Here is a 22,469-nt window from a genome sequence, read left to right as displayed (position 1 = left end):
AGGACCATGTGTATTAACCTCTTTTAAATAAGCACACGTTGTAGAACAATATAGGAAATGACCAACCTCTTCTGGTCTTCTGACGATAACATTAGTATCCTGAGGAATGTCCACTTCCGAAGAGTCCCTTTATCAAAATGGAAATAAATGTTATATGTTGCCATCCAGGAGGTCAATCTAAAATTGAACTGAAAATTTTATACTAAAAATGTTTATGAAAAAAGATTACAATTTAGTGAGTCTGAGAAATTTTTCATGTAAATACAGACCAGGTTTTCTATACTCTATCTTAATCTACACCTTCAATTTAGTAAAGTTTAAAGGTCTAAATATTAATCAAGCTGATAATTAATGACTTAAACTCAGCAACTGGCTCTTAACTATATTAGAATCTATTAGAGATTTGAATTTATTTACCAGTGAACACATTACCAAGAAAAATATTAGTGTCTTGCTAAATAGAGAATATACCATTCCATGTTTAAAATACCTTAACAAAAGTAGAACTCCAGCTTTTCCCAGAAGACGCCAAGCAACCCATTCTGCAGTTGTTCTATCAGCTTCATAAGTAGCTTGTTGACCAACAATAAAAACCAGTGGTAATCCTAGTTGTAGATGAACAGTTGAAACTTGTCTAGGATCTCCAGCAACTTCGGTCTTCATTTAGAAAAAGAACAAAATGTCTTCACTATGTGATAATAATGTTCCAACATTTGGATTTAAACCCTGCTAATAATAAGTGAAAAAACAAGTCTGTGAAATAAATCCACAATTAACAAAAATGGTCTCATGGTTTTCTAAGTTTCATGCTCCCATGTACCTATATAATTTAAACTAACATGAAACTAACAAATTTTACAAGTAGTTATACAGATATTTACAACCATAAAGAATAAGGATATCATAGAGAAACCAAAAAAAGCAATAAATAAAACTGTGGTGTTGCTGAATAAAGAGAGATTTGAAATGAAAACAAAACACATAACGAATCCTTCCATGTAAGAATTTAACATATATAATGACATATTACAGAACAATGAGGAACATCTGAGCTGACAGCAGCTTGAACACACATCTTACTTCACTCCTTTCAGAAATCCCAGGACAACTTCAGCAGTAGGATTTTTCAAAACAGATGAACATACATACATGAAGGGAAAAGAGTAAAGGCAGCAACATCTTAGAAGCTAGAGAACAACAAAATCCTAAGCCATGAGAGGAAAGGATAGGAAACAGTTTCACTTTAACTGCAGAATCCTAAACCTGCTCAGGAACTGTCAGTGCCTGGAGCCTCTGGAAGAGGGAAAGAAGGAGTAGAAGGGGAATGATGGCAGGAAGGCGCGAGAGTAAGAAAGAACAGACAAAACCTTTGGAGAAGCAGTGAGATCTCTAGATCGTCTTCCCTAACTCCATGAGCTTAGGTGACTACCCCTGCATCATACCAGAAGAAATCTGGGGGGACTGCAGGAACAGCTGAGTGTGAATACCATGCTCAAAGCAACCAGATGCTGAGACTCATTCTATCCCCTCCCTGCTCAGTTTCTGGTAGCTAGCAGCTAGACTTCTGTATTCCAGCAGAAAACTGAAAGATCCTTCTCTGGGGGATCCTGAACAACCACAAGTTAAAGCCTAAAGCTACTGACACTGTGGCTCACCAAAAAGCTGCCCAGGTCCAACCACCCTATGGAGCTCAAAGTTAACAAGGCTGATCCACAGTCTCAGAATTTCCAGCCAACTTCTTTAGTTTCATATTCTAAATCATGAACGAGGAGCAATAAGCATCTGAGGAAAGCCTCTAACATGAAAGACCAGAACAAACAGAAAAACAAGTAACATGGAGAAAACAGATTATTCAGGAAGAAGAAAGGTTCAGAAAACCACCACGGATAAGCTCGAAAAGATGAGAAGATACTGAATCCACAAAATATGAAAACTAAAGTTGAATAAATCTGCCATAAAGTACAGCAAAAGACAGCTGGAAAATAGAAAAGATAATAAAATTGAGGGACTAGTTCAAGAGACTCAACATTCAAACAGGAGTCCCAGAAAGAGAGAAGGGAGAAAACAGAAGGGAAGAAATCACGACTGAAATTAACACAGAAATTTCCCACAACTAAAGGAGCACGAGCTGCCAGATTGAAAGAGCCCACTGAGTAAAACAAGCATGGGGATAAAAGCAGATATGCACAAAGATGCTTTCTTGCAAATTTTCTAATAATAGAAAATCATTTTTCTAATCCTTAAAGTTTCCAGAGAGAAATCTGTATTTAGCTATGGTAGACATAATTCTAAGAGGACTCCCAAAATTTCTGGTGTGCTCATTTTAGATTATACCATGTAAGACGGTCACAGCACAATAGAGCAAGATTATCTGCTGGCTTTGAAGGAGAAACTTCCAATTCTTTTTTGAGAGGGCCACATGGCCAGAATCTGAGAACAGACCATAGGAGCTAAGAACAACACCAGCCATAAGCTAGCGAGAAGGTAGAAACCTCAGTCTCACAACCACACAGAACTGAATTGTCTAGACCTGAATGGGTATAACAGCCTGAAGGAACTGAAAAGCCTGGTTTCTTCTTTGAGTATTTGGAGAACCATAAGCAATTCAATATTAAAAAGTGAAAACAGGAATAGATAAGTAAGGCTGGAGAATTTGCAAAGGACCTGCTGCTAAGTCACTTCAGTCGTGCCCAACTCTGTGGAACCCATAGACGGTAGCCCACCAGGCTCCCCCATCCCTGGGATTCTCCAGGCAAGAACACTGGAGTGGGTTGCCATTTCCTTCTCCAATGCATGAAAGTGAAAAGTGAAAGAAAAGTCGCTCAGTTGTGTCTGACTCTTAGCGACCCCATGGACTACAGCCTACCAGGCTCCTCTGCCCATGGGATTTCCCAGGCAGGAGTACTGGAGTGGGGTGCCATTGCCTTCTCCGTGCAAAGGACCAGATCATTAAAAACCATGTATATCCTAAGAAAGTAGGCCTTCATTCTGTAAATAATTGAAGCCATTCAGGAACTGCAAAAATTACCAGAACAAGATCATATATGTGTGTTTAAAATATATTACTATGCAAGCAACAGGGAGTATGAACTTAAAGAGAGGGAAATATAGGAATATAGACCAGATCAATTCCTATTACTAAAGTAGTACACAAGAGAGAAGAAGATAATAAAATTGAGGGACTAGTTCAAGAGACTCAACATTCAAACCTGGATTGTTTGAACCTGGATTAAAGCACTGGCTGTTAGAATGAAGAACAGATCTAAAATCAGATGCAGAGAGATACAGGAATTGAGAATGATGTTCTAGGCTTCTGCCATGAGTGACTGGACAGTAAATCAACCAAGATAATGGAGCAAGAACAGATGGTAAAAGACAATGTCAGACACGTAGAGTTTAGGAGAAAGACATCTAATTAGTAGTTAAATATATGGGACTGCTGCTAAGTCGCTTGAGTCGTGTCTGACTCTGTGCGACCCCAGAGATGGCAGCCCACTGGGCTCCCCCATCCCTGGGATTCTCTAGGCAAGAATACTGGAGTGGGTTGCCATTTCCTTCTCCAATGCATGAAAGTGAAAAGTTAAAGTGAAGTCGCTCAGTCATGTCCGACTCTTAGTGACCCCATGGATTGCAGCCTACCAGGCTCCTCCGTCCAAGGGATTTTCCAGGCAAGAGTACTAGAGTGGGGTGCCATTGCCTTCACCAAAATATACAGGACAGGAACTTCAAAGAAAAATCTGACCTGAAAATTCAGATTTAAAAATCAAGAGTAGTTAATGCCATAGAAACAGACTGAGGGTGTGTTCTGAGCCCCTATCATTGTGTATGTAGCAAAGCACCCCAAAACCTAATGGCTTAAAATAAAAGAATCATTTCTGTTGTCCGTATGTCTACAAACTCATCTCTGGCCCACGTTACATTTGTGGGGCATTTTGACTGGAGGGTGAAGGTTCCACTTTAAAAATGGCTCATTTACTAGTTAGCAAGCTATTGATGACTAGTATGAGCTCAGTCAGAGCTGTGGGCTGCTGCTGCTGCTGCTCCTAAGTCGCGTCAGTCATGTCTGACTCTGTGCAACCCCATAGATGGCAGCCCACCAGGCTCTCCTGTCCCTGGGATTCTCCAGGCAAGAACACTGGAGTGGACTGCCATTTCCTTTTCCAATGCATGAAAGTGAAAACTGAAAATGAAGTCGATCAGTCGTGTCTGACTCTTAGAGACCCCATGGACCCTAGCCTACCAGGCTCCTCCGTCCATGGGGTCTTCCAGGCAAGAGTACTGGAGTGGGAAGCCATCGCCTTCTCCGGAGCTGTGGGCTAGGGGCCTCAATTTCTTTTCACATGACTTCTCCTCAGGCTCAATTTCACAGCAAAGTTGCCGGATTTCGAGAATGAGCCTATCATGATAATAAGATGCAGCTGTGCTACGTATCTACAACAATTAAATGTCCAGGAACCCTATCTGCTTAACACACAAACACAGAGATTCTCCAACCTGCATCTATTTTCATATGTTTAGAAGTGAAACAATGCATGTAACTGCAGTGATCATGCATTCAAAGTTTATCAAAAAGCCTGAATCCCAGCTTCCATTTTTATTAATGTTTATAGATAATGTTGACTGGTGAGTAGACAAAATCCTGAGAATTCTTAATATCTCAACATTGGCAGAAAAGGAAACGAGGATGGAGAGAAATAATGAAGAACTGTACAATGAACTCATGAGGGCTTTGTGGGGAAGTGGAAGATCAAACCAAAATCAGAGGATCTTCTCCCAAAGGACATAAGATAAATATTTCCCTCTCCCATGTGAACAGAAAGGAAAAAGACTCATATACTGTTTTGTTTTTTCTTAGTTGCTTGAAGTCAAAATCCAACCAAATAAAAACTGACCAAAATAAAGAACTCAAGAATGAAGCCAGTAGAACTGGGACTGATGAGCTCTGAATCTGTTTAAATACGAAAGCAGGGCTTTTTTCTTTTAAATGGGAATTATGATTATAGAACACAATATAAATACTATAACCTTTACAATGTAAAATAACACAAAACAAAAATCTGGAGGGCAAAGGGGAACTGAGATGGAAATATTCTCATCTTTTACACCAAGGAGCAAATCAATATTATCCAAAACGAAAATATACAGTTTTCTTAAAATAACAATTTTCACTTCTCAGTGTTTTCCATAATCATTTCAACACTTAAGACAGTATTTCCTAAACAGCCCTCTAATGATGAAACAATTTCTCAAAAGTTCCATAAATCCTCTAGTTTCTTATCAGTTTCTTTTTCTTCTAGTAAATTCAAATAAGATTAAATACAATGCTTTTTACTATAAAGTAGCTCATGCAATATATGTCCATGGATCCATTCATCCCTCTATTTATATGTATCCATATGAATGCAGAGATGACTGGTTGAACCTAACAGTTCATTTCTGAATGATGGGAACTGGTGGATTTAAAATTTTTCATTCTTTATACTTTGCCGCACTGTTTGAATTATTTATAGCACATATGCACAATTTTTATGTAAAAAGGATATGATGAGTGAGAAGGCCTATTGAAGGTTTTACATATGCTCAGGACAACCCTTTAAACATCCAGAGAGAAGTCAGTTGATCACCTACTGAGTCTAAGATTTTTCCAGTCTGACACTAAGGAAAGTGAGACACCAAAAATTCTATAATGCAAATATTTATAAACTTTTAAAACAGGAATCAAAACATTCACAAGAGGTCTTTTCTTAGCCTATGATGTAATCTTTGTGATCTTAGAATGGTCACAGTTCATTATAACCACCACAGAATAGTTCCACAGTTCATCATAACTACCATTATAATTACATAATGCTATATTGGGTTGTTCAAAACAACAACACTTCCAGGCATTAAAATATCATTTTATGAGTACACAGTTTATCCTCTAATCTACCTGTAATAAGGTACTACTCCTAAATCTGCCTAAATGAAATAAATATGTTCAAGGGGAAAAGATATAGCTCATCTAAGTTAAATGCATATCTATGAATCAAAACAATAAATTTTACATACAAATTATCTAACATATTTAAACAAGACACGTACCAGCAGAGGTGCTTCCATTGTCTTAATAAATCGATGAATGTTCAGTGTAGTCAGTGACTCTTTCATTAGTATTCTCCTACATGGCTGGGTCAAGTCCAAGACTGGTTTACAGTGAAAAAAGTAGAGATGTGGATATTCTATATCCTCAGGGCTGCAAATTAAAAATGAGGGACAGACCAACTTGAAGTTCAATGTGCGATTCTTCTACTATGCAGAAAGACATAATAAATCTCTTTGCCCTAAGCCTCGTGCTTTTGAATTACGGTTTTGGTAAAAGCCTAAAACAGTGTAACAAAATTAAGTGGCCCAAAGCAAAAAAAGAGAATAAAAGGAATTTTTGAGATGTATAAGCAATTTTTTTTCCTGAACTGTTTTATATGGTAACTTTTAAATTAGGTTAGAGACAGATCTACACAATTATTTTTAAATAATAGACTGTCACCTTGAGGACAATGAGATTACCTTAAAATATAGTTGCTTTTCTACAGCTATGCTAAATAAAGCTTTGTAACACAAATCTTCTAGGTTTAATTTAAACCCAAATCTGTTTTGAATAAACTTCAGCCAAAACATGCCTTAAGATAGACACCATGTGATACTTTGTGAGAGTTAGTGAGTCTGTATCTGAAATATTAGAAAACCCAGCAAATGTGGCTTATAATTTGAGTTTTGGCATTCCATTCAAAATGAAAATTCAAAGATAAACTTATAGTAAGTAAGCTTTGCCAAAATTAAAATAATATTTTATAAATCTTCATATGGCATTAGTACAGTCTGGCAAAATACTACAAAATTTTATTTTTATAATGTTATTTTAATTATTGACACATGCTTCAACTGAGCACCAAGATTCACTACTTTTCATTACAAAGCAATATCTAATAGATTCAATGATTAAAGAAATGATCACTCAAAGATTACTTAATGCTGACTATGTTAGGCCCTGTGCTAAATATAAAAGACTAAGATGAATAAGATATTTCACATCCTTGAGGGACATGGGCTAAAGGACATATATTTAGTAAAAAAAAAAAAACAAAAACCAAAAAACAAAAACATGGTTCATAAGGACTATAATACACAGGGTGCTATGAGAAACAAAGAAACATTTCATTCTGCTAAAGTCAGGGAAGAGGAGGAAGGAAGGGGAAAGGAGGATCATCACAGAGATTAAAACCAGTAAGAGAATGACTTCTCCAAGAAGATAAGACCAAGGAGTATTTCAGACAACAGGAGCAATAGAGCCAAGGCCCCAGTCAAAGTACATAACTTTTTTGAGGGAAACCATAAACAGTCACATATTACTGAATGGGAAGTGTTGAGAGCAAGATGACCCAGCTAGGCTGGACCACATACCATAATTTATGAAATAATAAAATTATGTTAGAAAATTATCTAATCAGAGATCAGCTGGTTTGTAGGTAACAGAAACCAAAAAAGTCGGGGTAGGGGGAACTTACTAGTTTTGAAGGGTATCTCACAGAATACAAGAAAAATTCAATTAAGTGCATCAGAGAACAAATGTACAGATCGGAACAGCAAGAGTTCAGGGTCCTTCATTTTGCCATGAACACTTTTTAGCTCCCCACTCTTTCTGCCTTACTTCTACATAGGCAAAACATTCAGTAAGCAAGACAGTTAAAAGTGCTGTATAATCCAGTTTCTCCCATGTGCAATTCCAAGTTCCTGGAAGAAGACATCTCATTTGCTCAGGTAAGCCCATGGACTGGTTGACTCTAGGTCAGGTGGCCACCTCTGACTTAACAGACTGTGATAACTATGAAAGGGGTAACACCCTTCTTGGCCTATACACAGATACTTTAAGAAGGGAATATGGGGAGGTAGCAGAAAGTACTGCAAGGAGATCCAACCAGTCCATTCTGAAGGAGATCAGCCCTGGGATTTCTTTGAAAGGAATGATGCTGAAGCTGAAACTCCAGTACTTTGGCCACCTCATGCGAACAGTTGACTCATTGGAAAAGACTCATGCTGGGAGGGATTGGGGGCAGTCGGAGAAGGGGACGACCGAGGATGAGATGGCTGGATGGCATCACGGACTCGATGGACATGAGTCTGAGTCAACTCCGGGAGATGGTGATGAACAGGGAGGCCTGGCGTGCTGCAATTCATGGGGTCTCAAAGAGTCGGACACGACTGAGTGACTGAACTGAACTGAGCAGAAAGTACATGTGTCTCTACAGCATGCTACCTCTTTTACTACCCATCATATATACCCTTTTCTTTTCTTATCATTAAAAAAAAATTGTTATTGGAGTTTTGTTGATTTACAATGTTGTGTTAGTTTCAGGTGTACAGCAAAGTGAATCAGTTAGACATAAACATATATCCTCTTCTTTTCCCACGTAGGTCATTACAGAGCATATACCCTTCTTAACCATTTCAAACATACTCAGGTCCAACATAACTATTACTATACAAGATTATCCAAAGTTATCACCCTGCAAGAAGAACAGTACCTAGAACACAGACAGCATTCAATAGATAATTGTTGAATGAGAGAATGAACAAAGGAAAGAAAAAATTTTAAAAAACAGATGGAAGAAAATTAATACTGTAAAGTAATTAACCTCCAATTAAAATAAATAAATTTATATTTAAAAAAAAGAAAAAATACATTCATCTCTCCTCCATTAAGTGGTGGGGCTTCCCTGGTGGCTCGGATGGAAAAGAATCCGCCTGCAATGCAAGAGACCTAGGTTCGATCACTGGTTGGGAAGATTCCTGGAGAAAGGAATGGTAACCTACTCCAGTATTCTTGCCTGGGAAAAACCACGGGCAGAGGAGCCGGCAGGCTACAGTCCATGGGGTCACAAAGATTTGGAAATGACTTAGCAACTAACACTTCTCCTCCATTAGGTGACAACTCAAAGCCATTGTTAACTACTTCACCTAGAAGTGATGTCATGTGCTTAGTTGCTCAGCCATGTCCGACTCTGTGAACCCATGGACTGTAGCCCACCAAGCTCCTTTGTTCATGAGGATTCTTCAGGCAAGAATACTGGAGTGCGTTGCCATGCTCTCCTCCAGAGGATCTTCCCAACCCAGGAATCGAACCAAGGTCTCCCGCATTGCAGGCAAATTCTTTACCATCTGAGCCACTGACTACATATTCTGAATCCACAGTCCTTCCCTACCACATTGGGGGCAAGTATGATTCCTCACCACTTTGTTAGCCATGAATAAACCTCTCCAATGTGCCATATACTAACAAATTTAGGAAAAACAGAATAACTGTTACGTTTTTAATTCTCATTTAAAAAATGGAGACAAGCAAAAATCTTTCCAGAATATTACCATGTTTAGTCATTGATCATTGTATAGTCTGGTCTTGCTGAACAGATCTGTAAGACAAATGAGAGGATCCATACCTTGCCAGTAAATATCCAACCCTCCCTTACCAATTGAGCTACAAGGGAAGCCCCCGTATTTGAAGCAGGTCACTGTTATTAGCAATTATTCATTAGCAGAAAGATAAAGATGATAACAGAAGAGAAAGTACAAACAATCCTCAGAGAAACTGTGGGGCTACCCCAGAATCACCATGGGACTGAGAACAGGTGGGTTCCCCCATCCCAAGATGGGAATTTAGCAGTCTACACTGGCTGTCTAAACTACTGCTCATTGTATCTTGAGATGCAGTGACTACATATCATAGAGCTTCATGATACTATCAGCATGTTTCTCAAATTGTTAAGAATATTAATTCTTATACAAATAGTAAACATGCATCAAAGTTCTCTTTAACTCAATGAGGGAACTAGCAGAACGGCAGTTCAATAAGAAGAAGAAGGAAAAAGGAATGTTGGTTAATATTGTACAGAGCAATAAATTTTCTTTGCAAGTACTTCATTCTTTGCCTATGCACTCCCAACAACCCACCCCCCCCCACATCATTTCACTTTATCAGTTTTCTATGCACTAACAACCAAATTTACCAAACTGTAAAATATCTGGGATTTAATTGTGTGCGGTTTAACAAACAGTCACTATTTTCTGAGCGATAAAGAGGACTCATTAAAACTGTTGCATGGTTTTAAAAGAGTCACACAATCACCCTTTTGCCTTGCTTTGGCTTAATTTTCCTGAATAATATTTTGAAACCAAACTTAAAAGTCTTTCAAATGCACTGGTGTTCCTATGTCTCTTGTATCCCTATATACTAAATGGAAGAAAAACTTTATCCCTGGGTTGTCCAGCCAGCAAGAGTCCAAAGAAGGTCTCCACCTACAACTATAAGCTAGAAACTAGACAAGAAAATTAAACATTTAGAAAACATCTGTTCAAAATTGTACTCAAATATATTTAAGATTTTTCTGGTATAGTAACTGATGGAACCCTCAAAGAATCTCTAGAGCTTAGTCATAAAACCTGTTATTTGATCCCCTATCTGATTACTGGGGTAGATATATTTCTAAAATACACATGACCACTCAAGGGATCACATCTGTGGCTTATCCATATTGCCTTGGTTCACCTTAGTTTAACATCACTTTTGTATCTTTAAGCTCATTTTAGTACAGCCCTTGTGGCTCAGCTGGTAAAGAAACCGCCTGCAATGTGGGAGACCTGGGTTCAATCCCTGGGTTGGGAAGATCCCCTGGAGAAGGGAAAGGCTACCCACTTCAGTATTCTGGCCTGGAGAAGTCCCTGGACTGTATAGTCCGTGGGGTCGCAAAGTGTTGGACACAATTGAGAAACTTTCACTTTCACATGATAGTAATGAAGAGGATTTCAGGTTTCATTCATATATTCACATCTGCTTACGATTCCTGTCAGATTAGTCCATGCTGTGAGAGTATGACAGAAAGGCTGAAAAAAGTAATGTGAAATAAGTGAAACTTAAAATAGTTTACTTATGTTTCTTATACATACCCAATACTTTGCAGAAGGGCAATTTCCGTAGTTAAGACAAATTGGTATGTGGTCCCATACACAAAAGCGGCTTCCATGACAGCTCTGTGCTCTAAAAAAGAGAGGGGAGGGGAGAGGGAGGAGAGGTTAGTTTGTGTGATTCTATTTTGAATACTTTCCTATACCCTTTTATGCTCTACTATGTTTAAAGAAAAATCCTTTGCAGGGATCCCAGTTGGGAAAATGCAGGCAGTTAAAGACATTTCTCCAAAGAAGACATACGGATGGCTAACAAACACATGAAAAGATGCTCAACATCACTCATTATTAGAGAAATGCAAATCAAAACCACAATGAGGTACCACTTCACACCAGTCAGAATGTCTGCAATCCAAAAATCTGCAAGCAATAAATGCTGGAGAGGGTGTGGAGAAAAGGGAACCCTCCTACACTGTTGGTGGGAATGCAAACTAGTACAGCCACTATGGAGAGCAGTGTGGAGATTCCTTAAAAAATTGCAAATAGAACTACCTTATGACCCAGCAATCCCACTGCTGGGCATACACACCGAGGAAACCAGAATTGAAAGAGACACATGCACCCCAATGTTCATTGCAGCACTGTTTATAATAGCCAGGACATGGAAACAACCTAGATGTCCATCAGCAGATGAATGGATAAGAAAGCTGTGGTACATATACACAATGGAGTATTACTCAGCCATTAAAAAGAATTCATTTGAATCCGTTCTGATGAGATGGATGAAACTGGAGCCGATTATACAGAGTGAAGTAAGCCAGAAAGAAAAACACCAATACAGTATACTAACACATATATATGGAATTTAGAAAGATGGCAATGACGACCCTGTATGCAAGACAGCAAAAAAGACACAGATGTATATAACAGACTTTTGGACTCAGAGGGAGAGGGAGAGGGTGGGATGATTTGGGAGAATGGCATTCTAACATGTATACTATCATGTAAGAATCGAATTGCCAGTCTATGTCTGACGCAGGATACAGCTGGCTTGGGGCTGGTGCATGGGGATGACCCAGAGAGATGTTATGGGGAGGGAGGTGGGAGGGGGGTTCATGTTTGGGGACGCATGTACGAATTAAAGATTTTAAAATTAAAAATAAATAAATAAATAAATAAATTTTTTAAAAAAAAGGAGTTATAAAAAGTCTGTTCTAGTCAGGTCAAGGTAAGAGCAGAACAAAGAGGGAGTTAAAAATGAGTTATACTTGAAGATATATGACAAACCTGTGATAGTTTTTTCCCAGTAGTAGGGAAGAGAATATGAATTCACCACACAACTTTCATATGTTATATTTTATATATGAATATGTCTGTATGCTATTTATGGCTAATTTTTTTAATCAAATTTATTCTTATCTAAAAAGAGACAGTTCTATAAGGTATATTTTTTAAATGAACAGTTCCTCTACTCTTGACCCCATTTCCAATTTCCAAGGGACAACTACTTCCAACTTTCTCACTCCTTCTTTAGGTATTTACCTCCAAATCCCTAAATGACACTCTTACACTCTTTATTTCCTGATTATTTGTGTGTGCTAGTATTGTCTATTGACTTCCCACTATGAAAGATGATTAACAGCTCTCTTTTCTGAAACCTCATTCCACAAATGTACACAATTCTATCCCCTCAATTTGCCCAATATAGTCCTAGTTTTTATTAGATCAACAATCAGTTTTCACATTGTTCAGTTCAGTTCAGTCGCTCAGTCGTGTCCGACTCTTTGTGACTCCATGGACTGCAATACACCAGGCTTCCCTGTCCATCACCAACTCCTGGAGCGTGCTCAAACTCATGTTCATCGAGTCAGTGATGCCATCGAACCATGTTGTCCTCTGTCGTCCCCTTCTCCTCCCGCTTTCAATCTTTCCCAGCAGCAGGGTCTTTTCCAATGAGTTAGTTCTTCACATCAAGTGGCCAAAGTATTGGAGTTTCAGCTTCAGCATCAGTCCTTCCAATGAATATTCAGGACTGATTTTCTTTAGGATTGACTGGTTTGATCTTGCAGTCCAAGGAACTTGCAAGAGTCTTCTCCAACACCACAATTCAAAACTATCAATTCTTTGGCACTCAGCTTTCTTTATAGTCCAACTCACATCCATACATGACTACTGAAAAAAAAACTATAGCTTTGACTAGATGGACATTTGTTGGCAAAGTAATGTCTCTGCTTTCCAATATGCTATCTAGGTTGGTCATATCTTTTCTTTCAAGGAGCAAGCATCTTTGAATTTCATGGCTGCAGTCACCATCTGCAGTAATTTTGGAGCCCCCAAAAATAAAGTCTCTCACTGTTTCCACTGTTTCCCCATCTATTTGCCATGAAGTGGTGGGACCAGATGCCACGATCTTCATTTTTCAAATGTTGAGTTTTAAGCCAGCTTTTTCACTTTCCTCTTTCACTTTCAACAAGAGGCCCTTTAGTTCTTCCTCACTTTCTGCCATAAGGGTGGTGCCATCTGTGTTATCTGAGGTTACTGATATTTCTCCTGGCAATCTTAATTCTAGCTTGGGCTTCATCCAGCCTGGCATTTTGTATATAAGTTAAATAAGCAGGGTGACAATAAACAACCTTGACGTACTCCTTTCCCAATTTTGAACCAGTCTATTGTTCCATGTCCAGTTCTAACTGTTGCTTCTTGACCTGCATACAGATTTCTCAGGAGGCAGGTAAGTTCAGTTCAGTTCAGTTCAGTTGCTTAGTCATGTCTGACTCTTTGTGACCCCATGAATCGCAGCACGCCAGGCCTCCCTGTCCATCACCATCTCCCGGAGTTCACTCAAACTCACGTCCATCGAGTCCATGATGCCATCCAGCCATCTCATCCTTGGTCGTCCCCTTCTCCTCCTGCTCCCAATCCCTCCCAGCATCAGAGTCTTTTCCAATGAGTCAACTCTTCGCATGAAGTGGCCAAAGTACTGGAGCTTCAGCTTTAGCATCATTCCTTCCAAAGAAATCCCAGGGTTGATCTCCTTCAGGATGGACTGGTTGGATCTCCTTGAAGTCCAAGGGACTCTCAAGAATCTTCTCCAACACCACAGTTCAAAAGCATCAATTCTTTGGTGCTCAGCCTTCTTCACAGTCCAACTCTCACATCCATACATGACCACAGGAAAAACCATAGCCTTGACTAGACGGACCTTTGTTGGCAAAGTAATGTCTCTGCTTTTGAATATGCTATCTAGGTTGGTCATAACTTTTCTTCCAAGAGTAAGCATCTTTTAATTTCATGGCTGCAGTCACCATCTGCAGTGATTTTGGAGCCCCAAAAAATAAAGTCTGACACTGTTTCCACTGTTTCCCCACCTATTTGCCATGAAGTGATGTGACCGGATGCCACGATCTTCGTTTTCTGAATATTGAGCTTTAAGCCAACTTTTTTGCTCTCCTCTTTCACTTTCTGGTATTCCCATCTCTCGAAGAATTTTCCAGTTTGTTGTGATCTACACAGTCAAAGGCTTTGGTGTAATAAACAGAGCTGAAGTAGATGTTTTTCTGGTATTCTCTTGCTTTTTCGATGATCCAACAGATGTTGGCAATTTGATCTCTGGTTACTCTGCCTTTTCTAAATCCAGCTTGAACATCTGGAAGTTCATGGTTTCATAATTTCCTTTTGAGAATTTTTTTCACTAGTTATAACTATATTTTTTAAAATTTTCATTTAGATTCCTTGCTAATTTATTCCTAAATTCTGCAACTAAGGCCCCCAATACTTCAAATGTATGTTTTACTATCTATTCCCTCTCTTTGCAGACATTTCTGCAGAGTCTTCTGATTTGCTCAAATGTGGACTCTGCTACTCAACCTGCCCCAACTTGCATCCTAGGAACTCACTTTCATTATTGTCCTGGGGATTCTCTGATTCTCACTCTTGTGTTGGGGCCTTGGCCTGTTACCCTCATCTTCTCGGCTAATTTGTTCCCTCGCTCCCATTTTCTAGCTCCTTTCTGGGAGAGGATATATGGAATAAACATTTTTTGCAACCTTACCCTTCTCAAACTGGCTTTATTCTACTTTCTTACTAACTGTAGTTATCTGTATATTGAATTCGAGGTTCAAGTCATTCCCTCTAACAGTTTTGAAAGCATTCCTCCATTTTCATTGGCTCCCAAATCCAAAGTCACCCTGATTCTTGATCCTTAAACTGCATACTTTTTTCTTTCTGGAAAATTTTAGAATAGTGTTTCCAATATTCTGAAAATTCAAAATGAGATCCTCTGGCATGGCTCTACATTTAAACACTGCTGGGATTCAGTGAACCCTTGCAATTTGGAGGCTCAAATCCCTCAGTTCTGGGAAGTTTTCTTAAAGCATTCCTTTGACAACTTCTTCATTTCCATATCTTATTTTCCCTTTTTTTTTCTCACTGCCGTTTCCAGGTAGTTACCTTCCCCTCCCTGACCTAACCTTCTATCACTTGAATCACATTTCATCAGATTACTCCACTCAGCACTCTGCCTTGTTGGAGTCATCTACTACCCCAGCCAGGGTTAATCCCCCTCATCTCACGAAAAATTTAGCTTCTGTCACACTGTCACGCTCTCCGATTTTCCTATCCCCATAGATGATCCTTGCAAAATCCTAGCCTTTCAGTCCTTGGTCTTGTCTGGAAATGCCAGTGATTTCTCTTCAGCCCTACCTTAACCATTCATGGCCACTGTCCTACTTCACGCTTGTAATCACCAATCTGCAAATCCTCCAAATTCTCAATGTCTAGCACTCCCCCCCAAAAAATAAACACATTCACACACCCTTCCATCTCTGGGTCACTTGTCTAGTACATAACTTTAACCTTCCTGCATTTACAGTCTTACCGTTTTCACTGTCCTTCACCTACCTCAGGTCCTCTCATCCCTCCTAGTCCAGCTTAAATTCCATGGTCAGTCTTTATAATCACTCACCCGCCTGTCTAGCCAAAACACAATCCAAGTAAAATCAAACAATCTGCCTATTCTGCACTTACACCCATGAAAGTGAATACGACTGGGGGAAGAAAGCAAGAGCCTGCTAGCATAACCGTGCCCACGGTCTAATGACTGGTATCAACTATCACTGCTGCGTAACAGCCATTCTTTGTTTTCAGGCCTTCTAAAACAACTAGTTCATCTCTTGTTTCCTCATACTATCTGATCACTTATTTCTATTTCATTAAGAAAATGAATCAATTAAGTAAAACCAAAAAAGTTCCCAGCACCGTATGTATCTGCCCCCTTAACTAAATGGACGCCAATATTCTCTGTCTTCTCTCCTAATACCATAGGCGAATTTTCCACGCTCCCAGCAAAGAGCCACCCCTTCCCCCATTCACTAGATTCCATCTACCCTAGTCTACTCAAAGATGTTGTTCCAATAACTGTTCCTTCCTTTTTCTCCATAATGTATTCTCCTTTTTCTACAAGATCTTTCATGTCAACATACAAATACGCTTCTTAAAAAATTCATCACTCAACCCCACATACTCCTCCAGCCACTGCCTCCTATCCTCCTTCCCTTAATAGCAAAATCTTATATGAGACTCTATAGTCACAGCCTCCAGTTGCTCTCTGCCTATTCTCTTACACCCTAGTCAGGCACTGATCCCTACCACTCTACAAAAATCATGTGTATCAAGGGCATGGGTAACTTCATATTGCTAAGCATAATGGCCAACTGGTAGTTCTTAGCCTAATCAATCTTTCAGCATCCTTTGATACAACTGCTACTATCTCTTCACTAAAACCCTATCTTCACTTTATTACCCACACGTCATTCCTTCCACCTCCTCCACTGACCCGTGAATGATGACGTATCTAATGAGTTCAGTCTCTTTTCCATCTAGCCTCACTCCCTTAGTGGTCTCCTCTGGTCTCGCAACTTTATGTCATAAATGTATATCCCTAGCCTGTATTCCACCATCAAATGCAGACTAGTAATATCCAACTACAACTACCTTGTTGACATCTCTACTTGCCTGTCTAATGGGGATTTCACAAGTATGGTGTCCAAAAGTCGATTGCAGAGCTTTCTTCTCCACTAAGGTAGTCTGCCCCACCTTAGTTATTAGCAATTTCACCATTCAGGGAGGGAACTCGGGCCAAAATCCTAGAGCCATCCTTGTCTCTGCTATCTCTCTCAATCTATAATCCAGTATGTCAGAAAATTCAGTACCTCTTACAATCCAAACTACTGCTAAAATTCGAATGTATTTCCATTGCATTGCTGCTGATACCCTGGTCCAAGCCACCCACCACCATCTCCTGCCTGCATTATTGTGCTAACTTCCCGATTTTCTCCCTTATTCTACTATTGCTCCTTCTACTCTATTCCAACCCCAGAAGTCAGACTGGTCCTGTTAAAATATAAATCATGGATTTCTGGCTCCACTATGGCAGTGTGAGTCCCTGTATAGTTCATCCCTCTTACTGACTTTAATTACAGACTATGGACAAAATACACTAACCTGAGGGGTCCTGAAAAGCAAACAATTAATAGGCTGATTGTGGGCTATTATTTTACATGTACACTAAGTACTATATAGCCATCAAGCTTTATGTCTGTAAAAACAGAATTTTCCAATAAATAGTTTTATTTCATAGAGCATATACAATTTTAAATGTTGTTAACAACATTTTATATTAACTTGTCTATAACCATTAACAAATAAAAATCATGAAAGCATAATTATTATTTGTTCATAAAACATTTACAAATTTATGACAAAATTACCTATTAAGGCTAAGGTGATGTCAAAATTTTTTAAAAGTCAAGAGAAATATGTCATAAACAGCAAACACCAAAATAAAAATGGAAGCTAAGTCAGTCAACATTTACCAAATACTATAAACTACTGAATACTAAATCAGGTACCATGAGCACTGTTAGGAAATGAAAACAGTAACAGCAGACACAGAGCACCTACTATATGCCAGGAACCTTTTTATTTTTTCAAATTCACTTGGTCCTCACAATAACACTAAGAGGTTGGCACAATTATTTTCACCATCTTAGTGACCAGGAAACAGGTTAAATAAATCAGTTGTCCAAGATCATGTGCTTGCTTCGGCAGCTCAGATACTAAAATTAGACTGACACAGAGAAGATTAGCATGGTCCCTGCACAAGGATGACACACAAATTCGTGAAGCATTCTGTATTTTGGGGGCTTCCCAGGTGGTGCTAATGGTAAGGAACCCACCTGCCAGTGCAAGAGACATGGAAGACGTGGGTTCGATCCCTGGGTTGGTAAGACCCCCTGATGGAGAAAATGGCAACCCACTCCAATATTCTTGCCTGGAGAATTCCATGGACAGAGGAGCCTGGCAGGCTACAGTCCAAGGGGTCACAAAGAGTTGGACATGATTGAAGCAACTGAGCATGCCAAGGTCATACTGTAAGTAGGTGGTGGAACAGGGAGTCTAACCTAGGTGTCTGGCTCCAGAGTTCTTGTTCAATCACTATACTACGCTGCCTACTTGAAGAAAGAAAATGTAATGGTAAAAGATCCTTTAAATTTATTTTAAAATATTAAGATGGTAGTTACAATTCATTGTGTTAAGTCCTTCAACATAGACGCACAGCAAAGATTAAAGCAAAAGTTGATGAATACCTGGTGTTCCAATGGCTCTGACATATGAGAATGCAATGTTTCTTTTCCCTTTTAGAGCATTTTCTATGTTCTGAAGGTCTCCCAGGGTGGTAATATATTTTACTTCATTAAAAAGAAGAGCACTGAAACAAACAGATATTACTGGTAGAAACATCTGATAGGCACTTAGTTATTTAATACATATTTTGAGTAAGTTAAAGAACCTAATCAAAAAAGAAATTAATTTTCTAAATAAACTCTCAGTAGTAAGAACCTAAGAATTTCAATACTGAATTAAAATCACTCTCTAAATCATTATTCTGTCACTGAGAACATCAACCAGGGACAGTTATGAGAAATAACTTCTTATCCTCTATCACAACAACCTCAATATAAACTATATTTACTAACATTCTCTTCTGGCCAAATAATCCCTTACAAACCTCTCAGCCATAGACACATTTGAGCCCCTTCCCATGTCTAAACTAAAGCCTTCTTTCCATTGCTTATAAGGCCCTGCATGGCCTGGATCTTGCCTACTTCTCCAACATCATTTTGTTCCACCATTCCTCATGTCTACCCTATTTTAGGCAATACCTCAGGGTCTTTGCACACACCGTTTTCATTGCAGAAAGCTATTCCCTCTGCTCCTTCTCATACACACTGTCTCAGCTTAAAAATCATTGACTTAGAGAAGCCTCTCCTGTATAAGTAGGCCTGCATCATTTTCCTCTTGAATTTCATAATATTTGATCCTTTGCAGTTCTTATCACAATTTATAATTATTCATCTATATTTTTTACTTGTTTATCCCTGCCTCTCTCATTAAACCGTTACCTTTTTGAGGCAGGGACTTTGTCCATTTTGTCAGTATATCCATAATAACTTAGAATAGAACCTGGTACATTAAATGTATAGATCAGAATAACTGATCACATTAGTTCATTGAAAAGAATCTGCTTTTAAAAATTCTACTTCTATATAAATTCTCTGTAACTAACAACAAATTCCACTTAATCTCTACATGCATATCTCTATCTGTGTGTGTATTTTTGTTAAGCTAGACTTTATGAATTTTGAAAGTTGTTCCAAGTCCACATACTTAAATAAGCAAAAATGTTAGTCACTCAGTCGTGTCCAACTCTTTGTGACCCCATGGACTACAGCCTGCCAGGTTGCTGTGTCCATGCAATTCTCCAGGCAAGAATATTGGAATGGGTAGCCACTCCCTTCTTCAGGGGAGCTTCCCGATGAGGGATTGAATCTCATTGCAGGTGGATTCTTTACTGTCTGAGCTACCAAGGAAGCCCAAGGTTCATTCCAATAAATTAGTCAATCAGTTTCCTCTTATTGAAAAACATAGCACTTTCCATTAATATAGCAATTCTCAAATTTTCTGGTCTCAGAATCTCTTTATACCCTTAAAAATTACTGAGCTCTTCAATGGGTTTGCATTTATGTAGGTTTCATCTATCAATAGTTGCCAAAACAGAAATTAAAACAGCAATTTAAAATGTTAATTCTTTAAAAAATAAAAATAAACACCATTGCACCTTAACACTTTTTATTAAAAATAAAAATTTCAAAATGAAAGAAAAGTCTAATAAAAAGAGTGACATTACTTTACACTTTTGTAAATCTCTATAACATTGAACTAAATAGAAGACAGGTAGATTCTCATATTTGCTTCTTTGTTCACTCTGTTGTGACACCACAGACACACCATGCGGTCTTTACAAAGTGCATTCATGAAAAAATGAAAGTGAAAAAGGCAAATATCTCAATATTATTATAAAAATATCATAACTTCAGGGGCACCCTGAAATGGCTGCCCTAAGTTACACTGCTTAAATATTTACCTACACATTACAGATTTCTTCCACTTTTTAAAAGAAACGTGAAACTTAAATTTCTGTAATTCCCAGGGCTCTTGTTTTATTTTTAAAAGAAATATTTACTGAGCAGTACTGTTTCCTAGATATTTTCACATGTTTTCATTTAAATCTTCAGGTGGCACTAGTGGTAAAGAACCCACCTGCCAATGCAGAAGATGTAAGAAATGCAGGTTTGATCCCTGAATAGGGAAGATCCCCTGGAGGAGGGCATGACAACCCACTCTAATATTCTTGCTTGGAAAATCCCATGGCCAGAGGAGCCTGGCGGGCTATGGTCCACAGGGTCACAAAGAGTCAGACACGACTGAAGCGAATTAGCACATTTAAATCCTCAGTGATATTCTTGGGAAATTTCTTGATACACACACACACACACACACACACACACAGGAACACATATACAGACACACAGAGGAAAGAATCTCAGGGGTTAAGTAACATGCTCCAAGACATACCAGTAGTCACTGGTAGAGATTTTCAAACCCAGGTCACAAAGAGTCAGACACGAATGAGTGACTGAGCAAGCGAGTGATCCACGAGGTTATAATAACCAAAACTAATGACGTTTATAATCTCATGATCTCTGGGGTTATTCCCAATGGCTTCCTAACTTTAATGTATTTTTAAATGTTAATTTCCAGAATATAGGGACACTTAGGGATCTCTAGGATCCATTCCACGAGCCGGTGCTCTTTTATTCCAGTTCCAAGGAGAAGAAATGGGTTAAAGGAAAAATCTGTCTTAGGATTTTCCTGCTCCAAAGATGCGATAAAACACCATGAGCCTGCTCTGACCTGGGGGCTCTTCCTGCCCTAGAAAGGCCTTCCTTTCCCTTGGCATACTCTTCCTGAGACTCTCCTAATACAACCACTAGGCACATAAAATATATGGTCAGGAATTCAGTGGGTGTCAGAAAAAATAGGAGGGGGGAACTCAGGAATCTACTCTACCCTGCTTTTAGAGCAGCAGGTTGCTCAGCCTTTTTTTCAGAAAAAAAAAAAAAAAACCACCCACTTTTTATTATGTTCTGTTACTATTCAAATTCTAAAAAATCCAATAAAAAGGAACTGTTACCTTCTATTTTGCCTTACCAAAACCCCTAGGGCAAAATGACAGAGAGGAGGGGAAAAGGGCAACAGCATGGGGAGACAGACAGACAAGTTACTTTATCTAAATTCATTACAGTTGGCCAGTGGGCTCTGCATTCACAGATTCAGCCAACTGTGAATGGAAAGTATTCCAAAAAAATAATTCCAGAAAGTTCTAAAAAGCAAAACCTGAATCTGCCATATAATGACACCCGTTTACACAGCATTCACACTGTATTAGGCTAAGTAATCTAGAGATGATTTAAAGTTTACAGGAAGGTGTGCATAGGTTATATGCTAATATGTAAGGGACTTGAGTATCTGAGGATGCTGGTATAGGGGAGAAGGGGTCAGAAAGGGCGGGGGTTTAGGGGGTGCTGAAACCAGTCCCCCTCAAGTACTGAGGGATGACTGTATATTACGCAAGGCAGAGCCATGTATAAAATGAAATATCCCAAATACTTCAAAAAGCCTTTTCTAAATAATACAATTAAAAAAACAAACTGAAGCCAGTGAAACGTGAATTGAGAAAACAAGTAAACAAAGTTCAAAAACATCAGGAAGGGACCAGCCTGGTTCAGGAGTTTGAGAGGAAGATATTTCCAGTAGGATCTTTCTCCAGAGCATATACATTCTCCTACTAGCTTAAAGTGAAAGTGAAAGTGAAGTCGCTCAGTCGTGTCCGACTGTTTGCGACCCCATGGACTGTAGCCTACCAGGCTTCTCCTTCCATGGGATTTTCCAGGCAAGAATACTGGAGTGGGTTACCACTTCCTTCTCCAGGGGATCTTCCTGACCCAGGGATCGAACCTGGGTCTCCCGCATTGGAGGCAGGTACTTTTACCTCTGAGCCACCAGGGAAGCCCTTTACCACTTAAAAAATTCTTATCACCAGAAATAATCTTATGGGCTTATAACATAAGATT

At 39.0% G+C, this 22,469-nt stretch overlaps 1 protein-coding gene and 1 non-coding gene across 4 annotated transcripts in view; one reads left to right on the top strand and one right to left on the bottom strand.

Annotated features, from left to right (window-relative positions):
* Window positions 1-22,469, bottom strand: part of TXNDC16 (thioredoxin domain containing 16) — a 94,752-nt gene that overhangs the window by 43,939 nt on the left and 28,344 nt on the right. For all 3 annotated transcript variants that reach the window (XM_069597606.1, XM_069597605.1, XM_069597607.1), the window contains exons 7-11: window positions 18,582-18,703; window positions 10,978-11,068; window positions 6,085-6,235; window positions 491-657; window positions 67-127 (exon numbers count right to left, since the gene is read on the bottom strand). In XM_069597606.1, coding sequence (XP_069453707.1) covers window positions 67-127; window positions 491-657; window positions 6,085-6,235; window positions 10,978-11,068; window positions 18,582-18,703 — 592 coding nt within the window. The remainder of the gene's footprint in view (window positions 1-66; window positions 128-490; window positions 658-6,084; window positions 6,236-10,977; window positions 11,069-18,581; window positions 18,704-22,469) is intronic.
* LOC138444433 (U6 spliceosomal RNA) lies at window positions 18,027-18,133 on the top strand. Its single transcript, XR_011258464.1, has one exon. It is a non-coding gene; the product is annotated as a U6 spliceosomal RNA (small nuclear RNA).

This window comes from Ovis canadensis, chromosome 7 (genome assembly GCF_042477335.2).
Source record: "Ovis canadensis isolate MfBH-ARS-UI-01 breed Bighorn chromosome 7, ARS-UI_OviCan_v2, whole genome shotgun sequence".
Classification (NCBI taxonomy): domain Eukaryota; kingdom Metazoa; phylum Chordata; class Mammalia; order Artiodactyla; family Bovidae; genus Ovis; species Ovis canadensis.
The sequence above is the reverse complement of the archived record's forward strand: the minus strand, read 5'-3'. Positions and strand labels throughout refer to the sequence as shown.